We start from the raw sequence: 27,358 nt of genomic DNA, 5'->3' as shown, positions 1-27,358 counted from the left end.
ATTTTTGTTTTCTTTCTCGAGCATGCATTTGAACCATGTATCCGACTATGTCGTACATGTAAATATTGTAGGGTAGCAGGGGACAGTTTTGCACTATAGGCCCGGTCAACTTTTAAAAAAAAATAATGGAAGTACCCCAAATTTGAAGTGATATTACATGTGTAAAAATGTATACAATAAGTTTAGGATGCATGTCAAATGTAGCTGAGTGCTTAATAAAAATGTTGATGTACAACATGTAGGTGTCACCATGATTCCTAGCATATAGATGGGTGCAAATACGAAACTAAGACACGTGGTCAGTTGCTGAAGAAATTCCGGTGAAAACATGCATGGTCCAGCAAAAGGTCTGTAGCTGAGAGGGAAGGTGGATGGCCCAATATGAGAGGTAGGTTTTTGAGATGGGCAGATAGGGTTCTAGATTGTGCATAGTGTCTAAATCCCCAGGTTTGGTACTGTGATAGTGTGGGGGTGGTGTGGATTAGCCCAAATGAATGAAAATCAAAGCAAAAAAGGGGAACCTGCTCAGAGCATGTTTTGTGCACCAGCACCAGTATTTATAGATTACATATAATTTAGGTAATATTTTATTAACTACACCAATATGAAATACAAGTATTGACATAAAAGGGAAATATGATTTTTCATTAGTCTGTCATGATCTGACTTTGATGTATACCCCCATCCACATGTTTCAGAACCAAAGAAACTGTCCCCTGTCACATAAAGGGGTTTGATACCGCCCTATGGTAGTACTGTCGGTAAAATCCGGTGTTCTCTCTTCCTGTTGTGAGAAAGCCAACAATGGATTCTATGTACAACGTACCAAATACAGACACGTTTTATGTCCTAATAGGTCGCCAACATATTTTCCATAGAAATTTAAGTTTACTTGCGTTTCTAACATTTTCTTTTCCCCCCATTCTTTATTATTAAGAATTTATCTGAGGAAAAGGGGATCTGTTGAAAAATCTTGCCCCCGTATTTGTTTGAAAAACTGTTGAAAAAATTACAGCAAGGCAATTAAATGTTCTTTAAAGGATAGGCAAACATCTAAGCAAATGAACAATATACTAGTATTATTCATTTATTATGTCCAGTTTTAGTTATTATCCATTGACATGACACTTATCTACCGAGCAAAACACCAACAAAATTTTCAAGATACAGGAAAGAGCTTTAAGATTTATGTATGATGATTACAAAAGCACGGATGAAAAATTATTAAATCAAACAAATTTTCCATCAATAATATCAGGAGAATGCTCTGGAAACTTTTAAAATTATTCACAAAATTAGTTCAGTTTTTCTACAAGATTTAGTTGTTATAAAGAACCATTCATACAATTAAGATATACGAATTCAGCTGAAATACCCAGATCAAGAGCAACCAGTATGGGATTTCAGGCAGTAAGGTTGTGGAACTCTTTGCCGAATGATGTCAGAAATTTCTCATCATACAGTCAATTTTCATATTATATCCTAAATTGGTGTGGGGACGTAAATTGTACGTATAAATCATGCAGACTCCAGCCTCTCCTGCCTAAATCTAAAAAGTTTAATCTAAACTATTATTTTTAACAGTTTTAATTTTACTTTTTCTAACTATATTAGTGCTGTGTATCTTATTGCCTTATTTCCCCTGATTCTTCTGTATGTATCTGTGTTTTATATAGTCCCTGTACATCTATGGATGTTTTACTTTTCCCAACTGTATTGTTTTACCTCTTTCTAACCCCTACTACTTCTGTATGTATAATATGTGTTTTCGTTCATATAGTCCTTGTATATGTATGCATGATGTGTGATGTCAATATACATGTATGTGTTTTTTGTTTAATAATTTTTCTGTTTTATGATTGTGCATGTATATATACCATTATTTGCTATGTGTTTTATACTATATAGTCGGTTAAAGAGCTTATTAGCTCATACTTGTTCAGTGTAAATAGTTTCGACTTTAGATATAATTAATTATTTACTTACATGTACTTATCTATTTATTATATCTCCCTTCCCAGAAGGAGGGCATATTGTTTTAATTCTGCTTCTTCTAAAAATGCTCTAAAACAATGGAAGGGGGAGACATCAGTTTTCGTGTGCTAAAACAATTTTTCCTTGTGTATTTCTCTATTTCTGTATCTATCTAGCTATCTATATGATTTGAACATATTATTGTATAAATATACAAAAGGATTAGTTACAAGTTCTGCTAACATAGAAAACTTTTTCATCTATATATTCATTTAAATATATATCTATTTATCTATGTATCTATTTATCTATCTATCTATTTATTTATCAATCTACTTATTGCAATGCAGTAATCAAAGTGTAATACTTAAAGTGGAAAATTCTGTGTTTCTCTAGAATAAAAAAGGTTTATTTCAAAGTTTTGTTGTTTTTCTACATAAGTATAACGATGTCAAAATATGATGTCAAGGCTGATTTATCTATAGAGTAATGTTCATAAATTACATCTAAATCTGGCACAGGAAACTTCATCGTAAAATGATGTATGGTTTATATATGTGTAAAAATAGCTCCGGCATACAATATTATCACCTCAGCAACGATAATTGGTTTGAGCAGTTGCTAATTTATTTTAATTATGCAGTAATAAATAAAACAACAATTTAATCTGTGATTGTTTATAGATCAAAAACATGATTTATCTACTGGGTTTTTTCTTTTCTAGAAATTTAGTTAAATTAAAACGAGACATATTCAAATTAATGAATTCTTGGTTATTCCAAAAACGAGGTGGAAGTAAATATATATTACCACGATAGGAACTTGATCAGATGAGTAGGATCAAGTGAAGTTGAACGGCGTGGATCATCAGAATAAAACAAGACGCGAAGTATCAAGTTTGATCTGATGATCCGCGCCTGTCAACGAGACGTAATCCGACTTTTCGGGTCAAGTTATTGTAGTAATGATAAATTTATTACCAACCCCTTATATATTTTAGATCCATGAATGTATTCCTAATTGAGAGAGAGAGAGAGAGAGAGAGAGAGAGAGAGAGAGAGAGAGAAATTATTTACGAATTATCACCTTCCACAAAATCATGCCTTGACGTCATCAGTTTCAAAGAGACATGATCTAGATTCAGATCACTACAGTGATGCAATACTGAAAATCGCTATTAAAGGGGGGGGGGGGGGGGGGGGTAGTGAAGGGCATTTTGTTCTTTCTGGGTTTTTTTAAAGGATTATAACGAGTCCAAATGACTATTTTCTTTATAAAATAACAATTTTCTACATCTATCTGGATTCATTTCCAAGTTTAAAACAATAATATTCAACTTACGTTTCCTGAATTTTTGTTTCCTGGATACAATGAAAAATTTCAGTCTGCTCTATAAGTTGGCCCCTAGTGTAACGTTTGATGAGTATGCATTTCAAAGTTGATGCATATCATTCATTTATTTATTTTTTATTTTTTTTTATAATACATTGTATTGGAAAGGAATTTGAGGTGAGAAAACCCCCGACTAAAATGAGAAAATGAGCTTTACTGTCTCTTTAATCTGTTGTAACTTTTTTTCTTGATTTTCTTTTCTTATATAAGATAATGATTGAATTGAAAGGTTAGCAAGAAAATAATTGGAAATATTCCAAACACACAAGGATTACAGCATTAAAAGATTTGAATTTAAAATTCCCGTATTTCTAAAGTAGCCTAACTAGAGAATATTATTTCTTCTCACTAGTCACATGATTACAGATATATTGGAAGGTAAACAATAATATTATGAAATTCCTATACAAAGTAGAGTAATTGATACACCAATATATATACGTGCTGATCAAAGAGAATAATTAAAGAATATTAAATATTAAGGCATAACTTATAAATTTGAAAAAATATATAATAGATTGATGTGTTTATTATCAAGTATTTAACGACATGCATATTCATAACATGAAGAGCTACGACGAAATATTAACATTGTTACATGATTAAATGAGTTAAGAAATGATGAAATTTATAAAAAAATGTTTAATGAAACTAATAATCACCAGTACCTTGTATGCAAAATACATTTATTAACCGAAACGACTGCAAGTTTTAAGCATCGCTTGTGATATTGCCTGACACAATATTAAATATGTTACTGGTTGCGATAAATAAATGTAAATATGCCTCATTTTCAATTGCACACGAATTGCAGTTGAATATTATCCGGGCGGAATGTGGGTATTCCTTCGTTTGTAATGCTCCATACCAATTGCATGGCATCACCATAATCCTTTCCATAAAGTTTTGGTGGTGAGTTATCAAATTTCAGTGAACCATCACAAGGCTGAAAATGTCCGAATCGCTTGCAGTACGGCTTACAAACATTTCCACATGGATCGTACGCTTGGAAAATTGATTCAGTGTGGTATTTTTCTGGACTTTTAACTGCTACATAAACTGTGGAAGATGTATAAGGTTGTCTTGAATCAACAACTGCGAACTCCCGGAATGATCCGTGGTAGTTCAGACCATCGCTGTGAATCATAATTTTGGTGAAAATTCCGTCCATGTCTCGGCAGGATCGCGTGTGATTAACATTTTGAATGAATTTGTCCTTCAGACTGGTGTATCTGGTTGGGTCGTAGATATCTCTTCCGATCTTCATTTGTCCTTCCTCTATCGGGAATGAGTCGAACACCATCTGTTCTTGTTGTCTTTTATAGATGATCTGCACGGGTATGTATACCCAGACTCTGCTGTCGGAAATACCATTCATTTGAAACAAGTTTTGAATCACGTTTGTTGGCACAGTGGGTGGGCACATATTTGACATAGGACTTAAGATTACCTCTTTATCACCACTCGTTAATCTCTGAAAGACCCCTATATTATTCTGCAACTCTTTTGGAAAGCCCATTTGAACTTCTTCCTTTTGTTGCTTGATTATGCTCGTTCTGTTCCGTGCAAAAGCTGACAGTCCATTTTGTCCAAATTGAGACAAAACAGGCTGTCCCATTTTAGACAAGCGACTCGCATCTATTACTGCTGTATTTCTTTTTCCCCTGCCAGTTCTAAATCGTGGTGGAAATTGTCCAATTCCGTTTGCAATAGGGAAATTTGGGAACGTTCGCTGCTGCCCTTGGTTTGTCGCTGATCCGAACGGTGCTGTCGGGGTTGTTGGAGTGATCATTTCCAATGTGACACACTGTGGTCGTCCAAATTGGAATTCGCAGGTAAGATAACGCGATCCACACCTGGGATTTCTGTAGCTACATGATGGCGAAGGTTCGTAACTGTAAATCCTAGTGGTGTACATATCGCTCATTCCGTGAAGATTCCTTAATCTCCCAAGTCCCATCAGTCCGTTTGGAGCATGGGCAGCAGTACCGTAACGTCTTGGATAATCTCTAGTTGGGTCAACTCCTTTCTCTTTTTGGCTTCTTCTGAAAACTTCCCAGAGATAATCGACAAAACAATGATGAAGATAGAAAACCGGGTCATACGCAGCTGTTTCAGCAGGGGCCATTATACCGCCAATGTGCTGATGGACGTCTCCGTGTCTGATTTCGAAGTCCCACGGTGGAGGGGCATGGGGCTCAGAGATTTCCTCCAAACGAGATCTGGTCATAATTGCTCGGATGTGCCTATATGTGAAATACTCTCCCTCATGACCTCCGGCTCTAACAAGTGGTCCCGCAGGTGTCTGCCAGAACCTAAAGGGTCCATCGATGACACGACCTTTCATTGTTCCTAAGAATTGGGGTGACCACATAATGGATCTAGTGGGGTCTCTTAAAGGTTGGTCCAAACGAGAATCAAAGTAGAGCAAAGTAACACCTGGGACCTTCTGTCGGAGAGCATTTTCATAGCTGTAATAGAACAGGAATATAAATGAATTTGATTGCATTATGTGAAGTGGTTTTGCTCAGTCTCATCTAGATTGTATACACTTGGAAATACGTTGAGGACCACCTACACCAGGTTTTTGTTATTGGTATATTTTATATTTTTACTTGGTAGTAAATCACTTCAACAGCATACACGAAATGAATCTGTAAGCGACTGTAAAATAGGGATTGTGGTGATTCTGTTTATACATATCATGATTGTCATAACTTTGTGCATTGTGTATCAACTCATCGGACGAATAGGACTTGTTCCAGTACGCTTCCTATTTATCATTTTCAAGAGCAAGCCAAAAATATCAAACATGTAATGTAAATACTTGTGCTACTTTAGTGCTAGCTTTCATGTTCATCGTTTACTATTTTAGTCATCTTACGTTAAAGGATTTCGTTAGTCCGGAGGAGGGGACACGTCGTACCGATAATTTGACAGTCTAATTCGTCGTGTCGTTGGTAACTTTAGCGCTTTATAGATTCAAAGAAAACTATCTCACTGTGTGTGCTTGTGTGTGTGTTTAGAAACTTACATCAGCAGAAGAACTCTATGAAAAGCCAGAAAAGCAGCACCATGATGTACGTCATCGCCTCTCTGCTGGTGAAGCAAACCCAGAGCGTCGAAGCGATTGGGTTTTACATCCTACAAAAGAATCAAATAGATGCTATAAATGTCAAAAGCGCGTGTGGTTGTTTAAAGCCAATGAAAATGGAGCACGGAAGAGGTACTATCAAAAAGGGTCCTGGAAAATAATTATTTACAGTATCTCTTTTCAGCATATTGATGGCTCTGAAATAATCCTCTCTTTGTTTATCTGTCGCTCTTCTCAGTTCCATCCGCCTCCTCAGAGTCTGCCTCTTGGATCGGGCCTCTTTGTTAGCCATACGTAACAACTCATCTATCCAATGGGTTGTTTCGTCTGTGATGTTTGGGTTATTGTTTTGGAGATGCCATCTAAATTTCTGAATACAATATTGGTGAACATTGTCGATACGTGGGTCAAACTCTTTGCGGTTGAAACGAGGTTGGTCAAAGCAAGTCTTCAACTCTTCCGGTGTGTCTATGATTGTCATTTTAGAGTTTACCATTAAACACAAAACCGCAGCGAGACCAAGCCGGAATAATATAGCCATGGTACTCATCTGAAAGGAAAAAATGAATTTACTGTTAAATTGAAATATATACTTTTAGGTATAAAAATAAATGGCTTAATTGAACGTTTTAAATCATTCATTAACACCGTACTTACTTATGAACGAGGCAGCTGTTCCTAGCGTTATATTTACACGATAGACCAGTAGGTCAAAATGGTCATATAAATAAAAATGAAATATCTATGGTTACTTTAATGAAGAAATATTACTGCCTACATACATGATGTAACAAAGCATTGATTCTTGTGGTGAGCGGTTTTTGGTGTAATTACACGAGTTTAATGACTACATATATAGACCTCGTTATTTCGGTAGCGAGACTCTACTTTAAACAATGAAGGGAAATGACATGTTCAATTTATCTGAAAAGGTATTTTATGAATAACATCAAATGAATTAATACGTCTATGTTCTGTACGTGTCGTGTTTAATAAATGTGAATTGGAATGCTTTAAAATGATATAAACTTTATGGAATGATTGATAAAATAATTTATGTATAACGCATATCTTAAATTGAAATCTATTTGTTTTAATCACTGACAGAATAATGTATTTGTATGTTCACTTCAAATTAGAAGTGTTTACAAAAATATTTCATCACAATTTAATTCTTAGAATCCAATTAAACCAAAAAAAAAAAAAAAAAAAAAAAAAATCAATACATTTCCGGTCGTCATTAAAATGGCTGAAAGTTGCTCATCATTTTTGGATCAAAATAATATGACCACAGTTCGTATGAATGAACCTTAAATTTAATTTCAGAGCGATGTTATGATAAAAACGATAATCGATGCATTTGCTATGTCGTTTGCGGTACAGTGTGGGTACATCTATTTCAAATCTTCAGAGCGATGGTAATACCTTAAGTTTCATGATAGAATACGGGAATGTAGGACAAACTTGGCTAATAATGAATTATGAGATTGATCACTGTTCGTTACGTCCACCTTTTTGTCATTGACCTGCTGTATATTATATATACAAGTAACCAACAGAACAATGTTGAATTGTCAAATTTTCGGGAATAGCTGTCCCTTGCTCTGGACGATAGGATATTTATAAAAGATATAAATGCAATTTTAAAGAACAAACTAGGATGCAAAGGTCTGGAAAAATATTATATAGGGGAAGCATTATATAGGTGAAACATTATATAGACGCCCTGATTCTCTCCAGGCCTTTGTAATTTAGTTTTAGTACTAGTTTGGACTTTATTATTACATTTGTATGCAAAGATTCTACCGTCCTTAAGAAGGAGCATATCATCCAGAAAAGGTGAAAATTTCGTCATCTTAGTACTTTTTATATCCTCATCTCTTGTATCTCATATCTACAATTAGATCTGACATTTTGGATGTTGAGTGTTGTTGTTATATCTCTCTCTCTCTCCCTCTCTCTCTCTCTCTATATATATATATAACATCCAATGTTTTGAAAGAGTGAAGTGGTTAGATTCTGTGCCAGAGATATTTGAGGAACTTGATTAACATTTCTGTTACCAGACGGGGACAAACACGTTGGCAAAGCAATATCATTAATTCCTTGAGATATTACTATTAACTATCATTGATTTATAATGAGAAAAGCACGTACAATTAGGGATCTTAATAGATGATATATAATATTTAATAAATCTATCACTATTTCAGAGTACACTTTTCTCACGTGAATATTAATTTGCATGCAATTTTTGTATATAAGTGATAAATCATGTTGATAGACTTGGCTCCATTAGTTTTGCACTTATTACAATGACGTATGATTTTTATGTATTTACTGATCACGATTGTCAAAGGTAATCAGGTAAATCTATTCAGCTACTAATGAAGATCTTCTTTGTTCATTCTGAGCTTCAGTAAGACCGTCATGAAGGTAAAAATACAAAATAATTTGAAAAACAAAATCAATCAAATTGGATGTTGGCATTTAGAGAGGGTTTAGTTTAAAGAGGTAGTGTTCTTCTTCAGAATATTTTAAATGCCTTCAGATTACCTTTAAATCTAATTTAACACCTATGGTACGTATTGCTTTAAGAATTCTAGCACAGCTGACCTAATTAGGGGTTGTTTTGTTTTTTTCGAGGATATGACGCCATAGAAATAAATAAAGAACTCTCGGACCACCTTTTTGCAGTTTAAAAAAAAAAGATTTTAGTTGTGGTCACACCCAAATACAACCAAAGAATTAACAGGAAAGTACAAATGAGAAACATAGTTTGAAAGCTTCGTCATGTTTGAATGTGACCACAACAAGACTGACGATAGATTGCACTTTTTGAGTAGCATTGAGTGCAAGTATTGAAACATTAAAAGAAATTACCAATCACATCAACATGGGAATTCAGAGTCACCAAACCTTCGCTAAACTGCAGAATGAAGCGGCCACCTTGCCAAGGACTGACTGCAATTCCCTGGTATTGACGTAAGCACTCATGCATTGAGCTAACCCATAAACGAACAGTACAACTGCAGCTGCTCTAATGCACATGTACCTCCCAAAATGTCACTACCTCTTAGCAGTAAGCACATATTCTCTTATGACAATTTCAAATCTATATATGAAAGTTATCTTGTTTAGACACACTACACACAGGCAAAACCAGGACCAAAACATCCTTGGCGGAAGAAAAGGTCAGGATTGTGGATTGTTTGGCTAAAATAGGGTCTTAGCGCCCTGTCTCTTTAATTGATGTCAGTCTTATGAACTTGGATCTTCGGAGTCAAGGTTAGTTCGGAGTCAAGGTTAATTCAAAGCAGGTGCTTGTGTTTTGATTATAAATTGCCGTTTATTAAAAATGTGACATACTTTTGTTACATTACTTATATATATTCGTAATAGCTTTGATGTTTATCACAAATCTCTCTTTTAAATCATTAATGGGATTCTTTTCAATAGTAGCTTGCGCCGAATGCACAAAGAATAAAATCCCAGAAGAAAACTCTGACTGGATACATTCGTGAAGTGTAAAGTAGCCAATTCCTTCCTATATCTGTACTATGAGCAAAATATGTGAAAGTGTATTGTCAGAAAATAATCAACCAATTAGAAATACTAAACTCTCTTATTCAGTATTGTACATTATGCACAGGAAATCTATAAATAGTTCATATATGTGCTCAGAGGATCAATTTCCACTACATCAAACTCTTCAATGTAACCTTTCACAAAATGAAGAAAACATTATAGAACAAATACTACAAGCGTTTTCGTGAAGACGGTGTCTAAGGGTCAAACTAATAACGAACAATGGGCAGCACGCTGAAAAATCACCTCTCGCAATATGACATATGGCTAATCTGCGTCATTGCGATCGGTAGATGTGAAAATGACAAGTAATATATTCAACCTGGGAAGCACGACAAGACGTCACACGGGGAATCCTGGATAAATTTGTGCGGTGTTAATAAAATAATAATCATCTGTTGCATAATGCATGTACAAACAAAAATCCCGACATTTGAAAATCTGAAGAAAAACTAGTAAGTGTTGTCAGCAAATACGTTTAACATCTTAATAATTAAAATAAACAGTTTTAAAAAAAAAATGCTTCTAATTTTAGACACTTATTGTGAGTGAATTTAAATTATATGATACGATTGTAGAATTTCATAATAGTTGGTAACGAAAATTCATACATACATACATATACACACACACAAATAAATAAATAAATAAAAATAAATAAATATAAATAAATAAATAAATAAATAAATAAATAAATATATATATATATATATATATATATATATATATATATATATATATATATATATGAAATTAATCTTTGTTCGGATGAATTTTTATTTTTATCCATAATTGAAGAAACGGATATTCACTGACTGCCTGAAAGTGAACGACTAGCACGATTTCAGGGTTACACTTAAAGTAATCAATCACCTAGCTTTCTTGTTATATAATTCAGTGTCCTATCCTTCATTATTTTTTAATCAGAATGAATTACATACTAGTCGAAAAATGAATACCACTTAAATTTTTTTTCCATTTGCTATAATTTTGTACACAGCGTTTGATATAATAAAAGTGAGAATTTAGATCATCTTTAAAAATGCCATTTTTTTTAAAATTGAGCGTAAAATCTTGTATATACTTATTGATGTTTCACATCAAAGATCATTCAGCTGATCCGGTCACTAGGAAACAGCCCAGTGCTTGCAAAATCAGAAAAATCACATTTAGGTGTGAACACAGGTAATAAAATATACAGCACTTCCGGAGATATTTTACGTCAAGGTGGTCAACATTTCTATTTCCTTGTTCCTTACTTTCCTCCAAATATTCAGTTATTCTGATAAGTAACCGAATGATTACATAAAATCACGTTTTTTCTCCACCCTTGTAGTTCTTTAATAACGAAAATATTCTTACAAAATGTTACATACCTTCAAATATTTTTTGTCAATCAGAAGATGTAAAACCTGGTATTCCGCTTATGACTATCACCGATGCTCTCTGGGAGCGAGCATGCGTGTATTGTCCCGTTCAAATGAATATATGACAATTCAAAAATCAAATTTTAGAGACCCTCATACATCACATGAACGTAATAGCTTAGCTGTCAAAATCAACGTGAAGAAAATACATTTATATGCCCAGATAATCAGTCTATGACATTACTGCTTAGAAATTAACCTTTGTGTGTTGCAGCAATATTATGCTCAAGAGATGATTAATAATTATGGTAATGAGTTTGTTTTAATTGTCATGTGATTGAATTTTATTAGTTAAATATAGAGACAAGGAAACTGCAAGTAAAAACCAATCAAATTACCGGTATGATAAAGATACGATTCATAACTTCCAGAGCTGATATATGTTTGCTCCCGTCTTTTTAGTTAACACTTTCAAGTTATAATAGAGAAAACTAATGCGGCTAAATTTAGCCTAGTAATATCACATTTTATAAATTTCCATTCGAATTTTATACATACTTAGGACCAAACACTCCACCAAAATGGAATACAATGAGGACATTTTCCCTTTATTCCTAGAAAAGGGCACTTCGCATTTCGCAATTGTAACATGATTAAGATTAATTTACACGGTTCACGTTTTACCTTGGAGCTCCTGCAGCACACCATAATTACTATTTTCTTGCTACTGAATTTTTTCTGATTTACGATTTGGTTATTCTTACTTCAAGCAGTATTTTTCTAAAGTAATTAGTCACGGTCTCTCTATGCACCAGTGGTTTTGCAGTTGTAGCTTTCTAAGTTAAAAAAAAAATCGCGTCATCTTTGTAAATTCATTAGCACGTGAACATAATCATTTTGAATTCAAACAGCAATATAACAAGTTGACTTCATGATTTGAAATGTCAATTTTAGTTCATGCTCAGAATTCTAATGACTTTGGATAATATACGCTGCGCAGAAACATTGTGTATGTAACTAAGTGTTAAAAAGCATATGTAAGCTATCCTTGCAAAAGAACAATTGATCTGTACATCTTGGTTGTGGTGGTTAATAATGTCGATTTAAGAGGATCTAAATAGGTTTGGCATACAAATTTTCCTCTCCTGAAGACGTTTGTATTTGTCTTCCAATGCCTTCCTTCAACGAGCTCTTCCCAGGTTTTTGTTATTGTTTCGATTGTTGTGAAGCGAATCTTAATTCTTTTTAAATTCTATTTCTAGGTCAAACTACCTGCCACTTGTTTCTTATCTCACAATGTACAATCAAATTTTGTACATTAGGATCGTTCTTCTCTGGCGCTCGATTTCCGAGAAAACAAGTTACATATAGTGCCCGATGTTTGTTCGTTTGGTACTAGCATCATTCGTTAAGCTGTTGTTTACGAAAACGGCACTAAGACAATGAATTTGAATGTAAGGTGAAGATAACGAACAGTGATCAATCTCATAACTCCTATTATAAGCAATACAAAATAGAGTTGGGCAAACACAGACCCCTTGATATACCAGAGGTGGGATAAGGTGTCTAGAAGGAGTAAGCATCCCTCCTGTCAACTGACCACACCCGCCGTGAGCCCTATATCTTGATCAGGTAAACGGAGTTATCCGTAGTCAACATCAGTGTGCCAAGAACAGCCTAACAATCGGTGATGACGTCTCAATACACATCAGACAGCATTTGACCCAATGATATGTTGTATTGGCAAACTAGATCGTTATAACGACCATATAATTTGCGAAATGCTGAATTTAAACGCGACTGTTGGAACCCTGCACCATGAACTTGTTTGTCAGTAGCCTGCTTCGATTTAACAAGAGGCCCATGGGCCACATCGCTCACCTGAGTCACCTTGGCCCATATCTGAAGACTTTCCATATATATTTGCATGTAAAACCTAATAGTCCCTATTATGGCCCAAACTACCCTTTGCAAACTTGAATCTACACTATGTCAGAAAGCTTTCATGTAAATGTCAACTTCTTTGGTCCAATGGTTCTTGAGAATAACATTTTTAAAGCTTTTTCTATATTTGTATGGAAAACTTTGACCCCCCCCCACTTGTGGTCCCATCCTACCCCCCGGGGGCCATGATTTGAACAAACTTGAATCTGCACTATGTCAGAAAGTTTTCATGTAAAAATCAGCTTTTCTGACTCAGTGGTTCTTGAGAAGAAGATTTTTAAAGATTTTTTCTATATATTTGTATGTAAAACTTTGATCCCCTATTGTGGCCCCATCCAACCCCCGGGGCCCATGATTTGAACAAACTTGAATCTGCATTATGTCAGGAAGCTTTCATGTAAATCTCAGCTTTTCTGGCTTAGTGGTTCTTGAGAAGAAGATTTTTAAAGTTTTTCCCTATATATTTGTATGTAAAACTTTAATCCCCCCCCTTGTGGCCCCATCCTACCACCGGGGGCCATGATTTGAACAAACTTGAATCTGCAATATGTCAGGAAGCTTTCAGATAAATTTCAGCTCTTCTGACCCAGTGGTTCTTGAGAAGAAGAATTTTAAATGACTCCACCCTATTTTTGCATTATCTCCCCTTTGAAAGGGACATGGCCCTTCATTTGAACAAACTTGAAAGCCCTTCACCCAAGGATGCTTTTGGCCATGTTTGGTTGAAATTGGCCCAGTGGTTCATGAGAAGAAGATGAAAATGTGAAAAGTTTACAGACAGACAGACAGACGGACGCCGGACAAAATGTGATCAGAAAAGCTCACTTGAGCCTTCGGCTCAGGTGAGCTAAAAACTGATCACACGCAGAACAAGCTCTTGCGTATCGAATATGTTGAGAGGTATAAACACCATATGCAGGTGAAAATGGAATATTGCTTCATAAATACGGTATAGCAGCAATAAAAATCAACTTTCGTTAAAAGATAATTTTCATATGTACATATGAGTTACATTCATTGTACGGTAATCTGGATATCCATAAAAAGAACGACGGTCTCTTGGTAGTGCCTACTCGTATGCCAGTAAGTGATGCCATATTGATAGTAATAAGTGATGCTAGATTAATACTAGCAGGTGATGAAAGGCGAAGATAATGAACAGTGATCAATATCATAACTTCTATAAGAATACAAAATAGAGAGTTCGACAAACCCGGGCCCCTGGATATACCAGAGGTGGAATCAGGTGCTTAGGAGGAGTAAGCATCCCCTTTTGACCAGTCACATCCGCCGTGAGTCCTATATCTTGATCAGGTGAACCGAGTTATCCGTAGTCAAAATCAGTGTGCCAAGAACGGCCGAACAATCGGTATGAAACACGTTAGACAGCATTTAACCCAATGACAGATTGTATCAAAATTGGCAAACTAAATCGTTAAAGCGACCATAGAATTGGTGTAATGTTGACTTTAAACGAGACTGTGGAGACCCTTGCATCATTAACTAGCCCGACTTATCATACGCAGAACACGCCTTGCATATCGAATTAGTTGAGAAATATAAACACCATATACAGGTGATAATGGAATATTGTTGCATGAATATGAGAAGTTGACGATGGAGAAGCTGAAATCATCCCGTTTGTCATAAAGTCGAGTTGTTAGTTTGCCTTTAATATCTACTTTCATTAAAAAGTCACCGCCGCGGTGGCCAAGTGGTTAGAGCGTTCGCCCCGCATGCGGGAGGCCGGGGTTCAAATCCCGGCCGCGACCGAAGTCGTTAAAACAGGTAGTGATAGTTCCATCGCGAAACGCTCGGCATCAGGTGTGAATGTCACGGGTCCTCGGAGATGACCTTAAAAACGGATGACCCGTGTCACAGTAGGTGTGGCACGATAAAGAACCCTCACTGTTCAATGGCCATAAGCGCCGAGCATAGGCCTAAATTTGTAGCCCTTCACCGGTCTTGGTGACGTCTCGAGCGAGACGTTAAGCAAGATACAATCGATCAATCATTAAAATGTCTAAATATGAAGCAGAAGTGGACGACTCTGTGGTGTCTTTTTATCGAGTTCACAGGGATATATCAACATATGAATGAAAATTATTACTGTATTGTTAATAAATAAAACGTCGTCGATATATCTAAATGTCGAATTGAATGCCACAGCAAGAGATTTTTTTCTGATGCTAGATTGATACTAGTAAGTGATGAGTGGCTTAGAATGTTGCGCTTTTTTTCTGCCTAGGTACATGAAGCAGCGATTTCCCTCATCTAAAATGGTGCTTCTTTTGGTAGTTCTGATATGACACAATCTAAATTTTTCCACATGTAATCGTCAGGTGTTGGTGTGATCCACACGTGGAAGTCGCTCTCCTCAATATGGGACGCCGTGTTCTTTATATTTAAATATAAGTTGTATAACTCTGTGATTTATAACTTTGGGGTCAATATGTACGTTTTCTCCATGAGATTTAAACTTACCTTGCTACTTATGTTTTTGAACTGGCCTTGCATGGGCTGTTAATATTTTTCTCTCGAACTTTCTCAATACTACGAAACAGTAACTGCTATAGTCTTTTACAACGTCAATGATTGATAAAATGTATTTCTCACCATACATATACAGTGTTATGTTAATCGATGACAAAAATCCCTGTTTTTGGTCATTTCATGCCTGGCTTGATTTATATTAGCGCAAATCAGATTGGACATCAACCGCTGTGATCTCATGTTTCTATCATAACTTCGCATAAAACTAGGGTAATACATGTACATTATAGTATGCGTATGCACCTCCTCAACGCCTTTGGCTTTTTCGAAGGATATTGTAGTATCTTAATGATCTGACCGAAGTTGTTGTATTGTCACTGCTCCTAGGAATACATGAATGTATCATGACCTGGTGTAAAGGCTGCACCTTTATATCGCAAACTACGACAGGAGATGACACAGGGTTCGTAAATGTACATGTGAGTTCCAGTCATCCTTTCTCTCAGAAATGAAAATCAAAGTTATATTGTCTCGTGTTTTGATATCGAATTTCTGATTATTATATACAATTACTATACAAGGATCCCAAGAAAACGCTTTGTAATTGAATATCTGATGAAAGTGATTTATAGTTGATTAACAACAGGACGTTTCACAAAGAAAATACATGGATCTTGTCCCGTCTACAATATATCAGCTGGTATGTAGACTCTTTTCTGATTTTCTTTATTCTAAGATGAGGATGGAATTGCAAATTGGATTGTTTATTGCTAGAGAATATTTTACTCATATGTGTCCTCAAATTGACAGCGAAATGCAATATCCATAAGCCAGTGTGTCCTCAAATTGACAGTGAAATGCAATATCCATAAGCCAGTGTGTCCTCAAATTCACAGTGAAATGCAATATCCACAAACCTGTGTGTCCCTTAATTGACAGTGAAATGCAATATCCACAAATCTGTGTGTCCTCAAATTTACAGCGAAACACAATATCCACAAACCTGCGTGTCCTCAAATTGACAGTGAAATGCAATATCCATAGGCCTTCGTGTCCTCAAATTGACAGTGAAATTCAATGTCCAAAAGCATGTGTGTCCCCTAATTGACAATGCAATACAATATCCAAACTTTTAAGATTACAAACAAACTTTACAGTACCTTGACATAGATCATCTTATACTTAACCTACCTATGTGTTCTTGTTATTCTTTCAACTACAGTTCAGCTGATTTTAAAAGGTCCTCAATTCAGAGAAATTTGGCTTTCAATTGGCGACAGAACTTCATCTCTAATATGAATTCTGTCAAATATTATGCCAAACAATGAGCTAGATATGAAAAAGGAGAACTTGATACCCTGTCAGAATGGATAAAAAGTATAATGCATTGTAAATATAATCTCATCTCTGGTATATCCAGGGGTCCGTGTTTGCCCAACTCTCTATTTTGTATTGCTTATAGGAGTTATGAGATTGATCATTGTTCTTATCTTCGCCTTTCATAAGAGGAATATTAAAATCTTGTATTAGACACATCAAAACAAAAGCGCGTACCATCTATCCTTCTGTGTTAGTTAATCAGAAGTGATAAAAGAATTAGATAGATTACATGAGTAATGTTTTGGTTCCAGCTGACAAAGCTTGTAACAACATTGTCCTTGTTTGTAAGGTACATTATTACAACTGTATCTTAAACGAACCTTGCATTAATTCCACATTTGGTTATCGTACTTGTACTTATACTCCAATTGCCTTTTCAAAAGATGATATTCTTCAAAATCATGCTTCAGTTTTAAACACATTTAATATCTCAGTCAATGAGTCGGATGTATGAGTTACCGTACCTATACTGGAGTCCTAAACTTCATAAAAACCCTTACAAATAAAGATACATTGCTGGATCTAGTAAATGTTCTACCAAGCTCCTATCTTTGCTCCTCACGAAATTATTAACAGCTGTGAAGGAGAAACTTCAAATGTATTGTGCCACAACATACCAGAAGTGGTGAAATTAAATTGCATTCTAAAAAATCTAAAGAACTTTTAGTAAATTTGAAATCACAAAACTTTTCTCAAATCAACAACATCAAAACGTATGACTTTTCAACACCTTACACGACCATTCCTCACGATGAATTAAAAACTAGCCTTTTGACATCATAGGCAGTTGCTTCTTCAAGAAAAATGGAAAGACGAAATATTCACATTCAGTTATCAGTCATTCAAAAATTACTTTGCTAAACACCACTCTGATTCTGCACACAAGTACTCTGAAGTTGATATAAGATGTGCTGGAGTTCCTCATTGACAATATCTACGTAGTCTTTGGTGATCAAGTTTTCCAACAGTCTGTTGGAATTCCCATGGGCACGAATTATGCTCTTTTGTTAGCTGAGCCGCTTTTTGTATTCTCATGAGACAGAACTTATATATGGGAAGAAAAAATCCCTAGCTGCGGGACCTTCAACTCGACATTTAAATACATGTATTCCGAAAACGTTTTGTATATTAACAATAATCATTTTCATTCATATGTCGATTCGACATAAAAGACACCTAAGACTTTCACATTTACTTCGTACTTACATATTGTATTGAACATAGATGCTAATAGCAAACTAACAACTCAACTTTATGATTTCAGCTTCTTCATCCCATATTTATGTAGTAATATCCCATTATCACCTGCATATGGTGTTTATGTCTTTCAACTGATTCGAAACGCATGAGCTTATTCATGCGTATGATAATTTTTTAAATTGAGGCAAGCTACTAACAAACACGTGGATATTACAGGAGTATAAACTTTCTCATTTAAAGTCAGCATTTCGCAAATTCTATGGTCGTTATAACGATCTAGTCTGCCAATACAACCTGTCATTTTGTCAAATGCTGTCTGACGCGACTCATGCTAAATGTTAGGCCGTTCTTTACACATTGATTTTGACTACGGGTTACTCCGTTTCCCTGATGAAGATACAGGACTCATGGCGGATGTAACCGGTCGACAGGAGATGCTTACACCTCCTAGGCACCTTATCCCAACTCTGGTATATCCAGGGGTCCGTGTTTGTCCAACTCTTAGTTTTGTATTCCTAATAGGAGTTATAAGATTGATTACTCTACGTTAGCTTCACCTTTTCATCCACAAGCATGCACGTCTCCTCTAATTGCTCATGCAACAGTCTCTTCCATTAAACATGTGAGGGATGACATTAAGTGTTGTGCACTACCTCGGTGTCCAATATCTCTTTTATGTCGCATTCCGTCCAAAAGGCTCATTTCACTAATGGCTTACGTGAAGTTGCATACAATTTTCAAATGTTCATATTAAGGACTGATAGAGTGTCAGGACAGCTCGTTGGTCTGAGTAATTACACATGGTATACACGTAACCGTCTAGCTCTCTCTGTGTGATCGTAGGGTAAACTTTGGTTTAAAGTTTCAACTTTATTTTACGACGATTAGTTCTATAACTATCCTGATGTTTTTCGTTGTCTTGGATATTGGCGTAAAAGAGTCATTGATGGGGGAAACCTATGTCCCAATATTTTCTCAGAGCTACCGTTCTGCAGCTAAACGCTTATACACCTATCAATGTGACTTATGATAATGGACATTTCATAGAAAAAAATTGCATGTAAACAGAATGCGAATTCTGGCTCTTTTTTAATACTGTGAGCAGAGCAGATTTTTCACAAAGCGCAAACACACGTTTTACTTTAACTAAACATGATAAACATCTTACAAATAGTGTTTCCCAATGATTTTTCATACACGAAACGTAGTCAGATTTTCTTTGCATTACGTTGACGGTGAACAGGGATTCATCTTCACGTGACTGTCATAAGGAAATCACTATTGATGGTTCCACTAGAAGAATATTCAATTTTGGGGAAAGCATCTAGTCACAACCCACAACGTAATGTTTAAACGAATGAATTTGTCAACCTTCGTCAAATATTGACAGTTCATTTCAGAAATGAATTTCCATTTTTGAAAATTACATACGGGTTTGAACTGCGATGCTGAACGTCGTTAGGACTTAGTGGAAGTAAGCCGGTGTGAAGTGTTGCAGTTCATAACTTAACGTGTATTTAAAAAAAAACATGAAGTTTATTTCTAATATTTACAATCAACTTTCATTTCTGTCGGAGTTCTCAGCTGTTAAAATGGACGTATTATATTCATGCATTGTTTACTACTGCTATACGTTCATGGGGAAATGATTATCATTACAATTTGTAGATATATAACAAGAGCCAAGACATTGTTTGGTTGGTTGGTTATATATTGTTTAACATTTTATTAAGTTTCCCAGTTTACTTTCGGAAGGTCGGTGGTCTCTTCCCAGGTACATTGTATCTGGGTTCTCTCTTCCACCAATAAAAACTGGGCGCTACCAGATAACTGAAAAATTGTTGAGTGTGGCGGAAAACATCACTCAATCAATCAATGTTCGAGAATTTTTCACGCATATGGAGACATCACCATTGTCGGTGAAGGACTGCAAAATTTAGACATTTGCTCGGCGCTTACGGCCTATGAGCAGGTAAGAATATTTATCGTGCCACGCCTGCTGTGACACAGGACCTCGGTTTTTGTTGTTTCATTCGAAGGACCGCTCCCAATTTAGTCGCCTCTTAAGACAAAAAAGGGTACTGTACATTCATTTGATGAGTTTATTTCGCAGTAAAAAGGTACACATGCAATCGTAAGAGTATTACTTTTACTCATTTATATATATCCAATTGTTTTAAAATGAAAAATCTAGGAACTAACAACTCCCAACAATAAAACTCCAAATTTAACACAGGCGATGAGTACGAATGACATTTATATATAGATTTGCCAAAAATCCTTACCTTTCTAAACTTCAAATATTACTGATCCAAATATATATTTTATTCCCAAAGAGGACACAAACTTTAGAATTTGCACATTTGGGGCTTTATGATACCTAATCAAAAAAAAAAAAGAAAAAAAAAAGAACCATACACGGATGTGGGAACATGAAGAATTATGTCTTAATAATATATTAGTGTCTAATTTGCATATTTAATTTTTGTACGAAATTAGCTGCAATGATTTCCTGATAAAGGAAGACTTCGTCACATTTCAATGTCGGACATGCCTCAGAACACGTATGCTTAGACAGTTCAACTACCACAGTTTGATTTGTACCTGGCAGATAAGACGTACATTATTGTTGATCCTTGCTAATAGCAGGTGCTTTGTTTCACATTTTACTTGTACTGCGTGTACTATAACAAACATGCAAGATTTTTTTTTTAATTCCACGGCAATTTGTTGCAGAATTTTTCTCGTATTATCTCTTTGCTTCTTGTTGGTGGGGGACTCGGGACGACCCCAGACCGTATGTATATAATAATATTAAATAAAAATCGTCACTACGGAAACAACATTTGTTAAACATTACATTGTCTCTTCACAGAATCCCTCTGTTGCATAATTTACAGTGTATTCTGGTTCAGGTATACTAAAGTTACAAGAGCGGGTGTTTTAACCTAAAGACTTAACGCTACTTTAAAGGGGCGTGGTCACGGTTGAGCTGATTTTTTAAAAAAAAAATAAATATTTTTCCATTTTTATTGTTTACTATGCTTACTAAAGTATTTTTTGATTTGAATATCAGTTTTTGAGCTACAAGTGAGATACAGCAATCATGCACAATTCTTTGTAATGTAAACAAGGCTCGTGCCATGTTTTTGTTTACATGTAGATTGCTTGATAGAAAATAGCATGTTTAAATCAAAATGAGATGTGCTAAACACTAGAAACAGAAACTATTGAATTATGTTTAAATTTAACTTGTAAATTGAAAAATCTGCTTTAAACGAACTTTTACTGGTATATATAGCTTATATGTATATGTAAACAAAAACCAGGGCACGAGCCTCGTTTACATAACAAAGAATTGTGAGCTCTGTATCTCCCATGTACCTCGACAACTAACATTCAAATTTTTGCTGACTAGAAATACCTTAGTTAAAAGCATTTTAAGTATTAAAAATGGAAAAATGAAAATTTTCAGCTCAAATCGTGTCCATGCCTCTTTAATCGGTTACTGATACATAACATACCAATGCTATAAAGACGACCCCATTCTTCACCGTCTCTTTTGCTAAGCGGAATGTTCTTTTTATGGCCCCCTTTAAAAAAGAGGGGGCATATTGTTTTGCAACTGTCGGTCGGTCGGTCTGTAGACCATGTGTTGTCCGCTCGATATCTTTCGACCCCTTTGCTTGATAACAACCAAACTTGGTACAGGGGTTGCTCCTGGAGAGTATATGATCCTTATTGATTTTCAGGTCACATGGTCAAAGGTCAAACTGCTGGTCTTTACCCCATGTGGTAGACCATGTGTTGTCCACTCAATAACTTTTGACCCCTATGCATGATAACTACCAAACTTGGTACAGGGGTTGCCCTTGGAGAGTAGATGATCCCTATTGACCTTCATGTCACATGGTCAAAGGTCAAACCTCTGGTCTTAAGCCCATGTGTTGTCCGTTCAATATCTGTTGACCCCTTTGCTTGATAATAACCAAAATTGATACAGAGGCTTTCCTTAGAGAGTAGATGATCCCTATGGATTTTCAGGTCACGTGGTCAAAGGTTAAGGTCAAACTGCTGGTCTTAAACCCATGTGGTAGACCATGAGTTGTCCGCTCAATATCTTGAGAACCATTCACTTGATTGTAATGATATTTCATATGTGGGTTGAATATAAGAAGAAGAGGACCCTATTGTTTTTCAGGTCAAAAGGTTAAAGGTCAAGGGTCAATCTACTCTGGACATAGGAATATCATGTCCACTCAATATCTTGAGAACCCTTTGCTTGACAGACATCAGACTTGGTACACTGGTACATCATCAGGAGAAAATGACACCTATTGATTTTGAGGTCACATGGTCAAGGGTCAAACTGGACATAGGAATATATTGACCACTGAATATCTCAAGAATCCTTTGCTTGACAGACATCAAACTTGGTACACTGGTATATCTTTAGAAGAAGATGACCCATATTGATTTTGAGGTCACATGGTCAAAGGTCAAGGGTCAAACTGGACATAGGAATATACTGTCCGGTCAATATCTTGAGAACCCTTTGCTTGACAGACATCGAACTTGGTACACTGGTACATCTTCAGGAAAAGATGATCCCTAATTAAATTGAGGTCACATGGTCAAGGGTCAAACTGGACAAAGGAATATACTGTCCAGTCAATATCTTGAGAACCCTTTGCTTGACAGACTTCAAACTTGGTACACTGGTACATTTTCAGGAGAAGATGACTACTAATGAATTTGAGGTCACATGGTCAAAGGTCAAACTGGACATAGGAATATACTGTCCCTTCAATATCTTGAGAACCCTTTGCTTGACAGACATCAAACTTGGTACACCGGTACATCTTCAGGAGTTGATGATCCCTATTGATTTTTTAGGTCACATGGTCAATCCACTTTTGACATAGGAAGATATTGTCTGCTCAATATTTTGAATTAATGATACTACTCTCAATTAAATGATGTGTGTGTGTATAACCCTTTTCAATTTTGCCCCATGGGGGGCATATGTGTTTTACAAACATCTCTTGTTTAATTTAGATTTTTTTAACATAACTTCGCCCTTGCATATGTTGGGCAGATTCATGCAATGTAAGGCATTGAACCTGTGCTATTGCTGTCTACGTTATTTTCACAGTCCAAGCATTGGTTAAATTTCCTACAGCTTGCTTAGCAATTGAATATAGTACGAGGCTTTGTTACCCTACGCATGCGTGAAAGGAGCTTCGTTTTCAGGGACTGGAGGATGAGAACCGCTACCCGTGGAGTTATGACGCAACAATTGGTCAATTTTTAATGAAAAATTGAAGGAAAATTGCAACCCGTAATATCATTCAATGTGCAAAAACCGAAGAATATTAAATGTAGTACATAATACATGTACGCTTGCAGTGACGAAAGGTTTTTAAAAAATGGAGGGGGATGTAATCCTAAAGTAGTTTATAAAATGCTAATTTATGTAAAATTTAATTAAAATAAGGACTGATAATGATATGAAAATGAAATAGCACATTTTATATGTGAATTATAAAGACAATAATGTTTTCTACAAATTACTCTTAATTACAAAATCAAAAGTTGAATAGATGTCACGGTAAATCTGAAGGTCATTACCTAGAGGTCAAATTCCATCAGTTTTATCATTCCAGGTACCGGCAAGTGTTAGCTCTCGTTATTTATGAGGTTTCAATGTCATTAAGAGAATAGCATAAGGGAGCTGTTCAATAATGATATATTTAATTAATCTGAAACACAATTTAAGATATGTGCCAATGAACGCATTCTAAGCCTAATGGAACAACAGTGCTATCTTGATGAAATGGTGCTGTAGTAAAGGATGTTGTTAAAAACATTTTCACGTTTGTATGTTACTGCAAGCTATATGTATGTTTGCATACTCTGAGATAAAACTTGACAATTTGTTTTATAATTAATGAAAGTATGCCGGCGTGAAGCGTTGCATTGCATACCCTCGTGTATTTTCAAAAATGAAGTTGGTCATATTTACATTCATTGTCGGAATTCCCAACCGTTATAGTAGATGTACTATATTTGTATTTATACGCGTATTTACAACTGCAAAGCATTCCTAAAGAAATAGTTAATAGCCAAAATATCAAAAGCATGTAAATGCTATGGTCGCTAAAACTCGTGTGTCTCGAATTTCCGTTGCACCCATACTTATTCTATCATTCTGACCTACAGTTGGATCTTCATACTTATTCTATCATTCTGACCTACAGCTGGATCTTCATACTTATTCTATCATTCTGTCCTACAGCTGGATCTTCATGCTTATTCTATCATTCTGTCCTACAGCTGGATCTTCATACTTATTCTATCATTCTGACCTACAGCTGGATCTTCATACTTATTCTATCATTCCGACCGACAGCTGGATCTTCATATTTAAGTTAAAAACTTCAACTACTGGTATTTAGATTTCTATGGAGTTCAAATTTATAATTAATTTACATCATGGGGGAAAATTAATAGTTAGTTTTTCTCCGAACATTTTTGTGTATAGATGTATATCCATTAATTCAAATGTATAATAATATATCGATATACATTCCAATTATAGCATTTTTGCTATAAAAAGTTTACAAAATATGGAGTATGTCATAGATTAAAATTAGCGTCCCATCGCAATAACTATATAACACTCCTATTGACCAATAACGTTGACATCACAATGTCATGAGAGCCTATCAGTATCATGTTAAAAAAATATCACATTCCACTATCTCGTAATTACGAGTTCTTTTCTCATAATAACGTGATCTTTTCTTGTAATGTTAGGTAATTATCTCGTAATAATGAGATCCTTTTTCGTAATTACGAGAAAAGGTGAAGATAACGAACATTGATCAATCTCATATCTCCTATAAGGAATACAATATAGGGTTGGGCAAATACGGACCCCTGGATATACCAGAGGTTGGAGCAGGTGCCTAGGAGGTGTAAACATCTCCTGCCGACCAGTCACACCCGCCGTGAGCCCTATAAATGGAGTAATCCGTAGTCAGAATCAGTGTGCCAAGGACGGTCTAACAATTGGTATCAAACACGTCAGACAGCATTTGACCCAATGATAATTGTATTGGCAAACTAGATCGTTATAACGATTTGCGAAATGCTGACTTTAAACGAGACTGTTGAAACCCCTGTAACATCCGGTTGGTTTTGTTATCATAATAACGAGATAATTATATCGTAATTACGAGATAGTGGATGTGAATTTGTTTTACATAATATTAATAAACTTTCGTACAATAGCAATCTAATCATTTACCTTACGAAAAAACCAGTTATTGCTTTACAACTTGTTGACTGACAAGCACAGAGAGTTCTTGATGTAGGATTTGTTTGATTTTGGTTTTTATTAATTTGATATCTTTTCAAGAACGCTTTCACTCATATTGAATCTTCACCGCTGTAGGTGAAGTGCCACAAATTTAGACCTACGATGTACAAGTATGCCTAGCGCTCAGGGCCGTTTCAGTGAGAGTTCTTTATCGTGACAACGCCTGCCGAGACACGGGACCTTCGTGTTTAAGGTCTTATCCAAAAGATCGGCGATTCTAAGTTTTAAATGTCGAACGTTTGGCGAAGGTTGACGCTCTCATGACACGACTGGATTCCACGATCTCCCTGTCGAGCAGCAATCAGCAATGACCGATGGATAATTCCAGGAAAAGGAATAGAGTTGTAATACTTGTAAGGCTAATGTAACTATCTATTGGCGTTAAATATTTATGATTTTCTTTTACATTATTAAGTATCATTGTGATATAGTACTTTCTCATGCGCGGATCTAAAGGGGGTGAGGGGTTTGGTATTTCCACAGTATAAACCATGATTCATAAAAAAAAAAATATGTAATTATATTTATGCACTTATTACTGAGAACAGAACCAATTCATAAAATTACCATGATATAATTATGTACAAAGTGTTCTCAAAGGAATAAATACTGATTCGATTTGTTTAATATCCTTTACAATTTACATAATCATCGATGATTGATGTTACAGTTTTATTTATACATTTACGTGATGTTTAATTATAGACTAGGATTTTACGTATTGATATTTTATACTTTTCACTATCTTATAAACAACAACCTTCTGGACTATGCAAGCCTTTGATTGGCGGTATTATACTCATATATACACTACACTACCATGAAGACATTGATTGTAGTACAGTTTAGAGTGTAGGCTGACACTACTTCGTTCACCTTTAGAAATTGACGGAAAAGAAATTGTTCAATTATTTATCAGACATGGAAACCGAGAATTACTTAATGACGTTTCTTAAGCTAAATCAGGCACATACGTAAGAAGAGTTGGGAAGGGGGAGGGGGCCTGCCCCCTTTTAGACAATATACTCTTGAGGTATTTTTGCATGCAAAGGCCGTTAATATATAATATGCAAAGTTAGATTTAACAGCTAATTGTCCCAAACACCACTTTTTTTGGCAATCAGTAAAGGGTAGCGGAAATGCAATTTGAACCGATGAATATTCTGGTCTCCGCCCCCGCCACTCATTGATCATTTCCTATACCAAATGAACAATGAGTGGCGGGAGAAGGGACCACCGATTAATTGAATTTATGCAATGACAGAATAACCCCCTCCCTGATTTTGGATTTTGAGTTGAATGAAACCTTTTTTTCGTTTTTAAAGAAGGTTATTTTTTCGTACAAAAAGTTTGCACCCCCCCCCCCCCCGGGAATAAAATTCTGTACCCGCGCATGTTCCTAAAAGGTACACGTGAAATCAATCTGTATTTATCTATTGTTTGACAATACATATTGAATAACCGGGTACTGCGCGTTATTTAATTGTCTACCAACCGTGGCGTGTAATCAGCGCAAAAGAAATTAAAAAATAGATAAAACAT

The 27,358-nt window shown here is 35.6% G+C and overlaps 1 protein-coding gene across 2 annotated transcripts; it reads right to left on the bottom strand.

Moving 5' to 3' along the window:
* Positions 1–3,877: 3,877 nt before the first annotated feature.
* On the bottom strand, positions 3,878–20,805 carry LOC125683648 (uncharacterized). 2 transcript variants are annotated; one of them, XM_056159380.1, is made up of 4 exons: positions 20,718–20,805; positions 6,630–7,010; positions 6,401–6,510; positions 3,878–5,837 (listed from the first exon to the last, which is right to left on the bottom strand). In XM_056159380.1, exons 2-4 carry the CDS (start codon positions 7,008–7,010, stop codon positions 4,160–4,162), a joined length of 2,169 nt encoding a protein of 722 aa, XP_056015355.1. In that variant the 5' UTR covers positions 20,718–20,805; the 3' UTR covers positions 3,878–4,159. The 2 variants fall into 2 exon arrangements, with proteins under 2 accessions (XP_056015355.1, XP_048780981.1); XM_048925024.2 differs by lacking the exon at positions 20,718–20,805 and adding an exon at positions 11,425–11,695.
* Between the last annotated feature and the right edge of the window lie 6,553 nt (positions 20,806–27,358).

Source organism: Ostrea edulis, chromosome 1 (assembly GCF_947568905.1).
Source record: "Ostrea edulis chromosome 1, xbOstEdul1.1, whole genome shotgun sequence".
Classification (NCBI taxonomy): domain Eukaryota; kingdom Metazoa; phylum Mollusca; class Bivalvia; order Ostreida; family Ostreidae; genus Ostrea; species Ostrea edulis.
This window is presented reverse-complemented; position numbering and strand designations above follow the sequence as displayed.

Bases quoted from the DNA above. Each gene is read 5' to 3' on its own strand.
- LOC125683648 (XM_056159380.1), bottom strand. From the start codon at position 7,010: ATGAGTACCATGGCTATATTATTCCGGCTTGGTCTCGCTGCGGTTTTG. The intron at 6,511-6,629 runs GTAAATAATTAT...ATTCTTTTGTAG, and splicing joins ATATGCTGAAAAGAGATACT to GATGTAAAACCCAATCGCTT. The intron at 5,838-6,400 runs GTAAGTTTCTAA...GTTCTATTACAG, and splicing joins CATAGAGTTCTTCTGCTGAT to CTATGAAAATGCTCTCCGAC.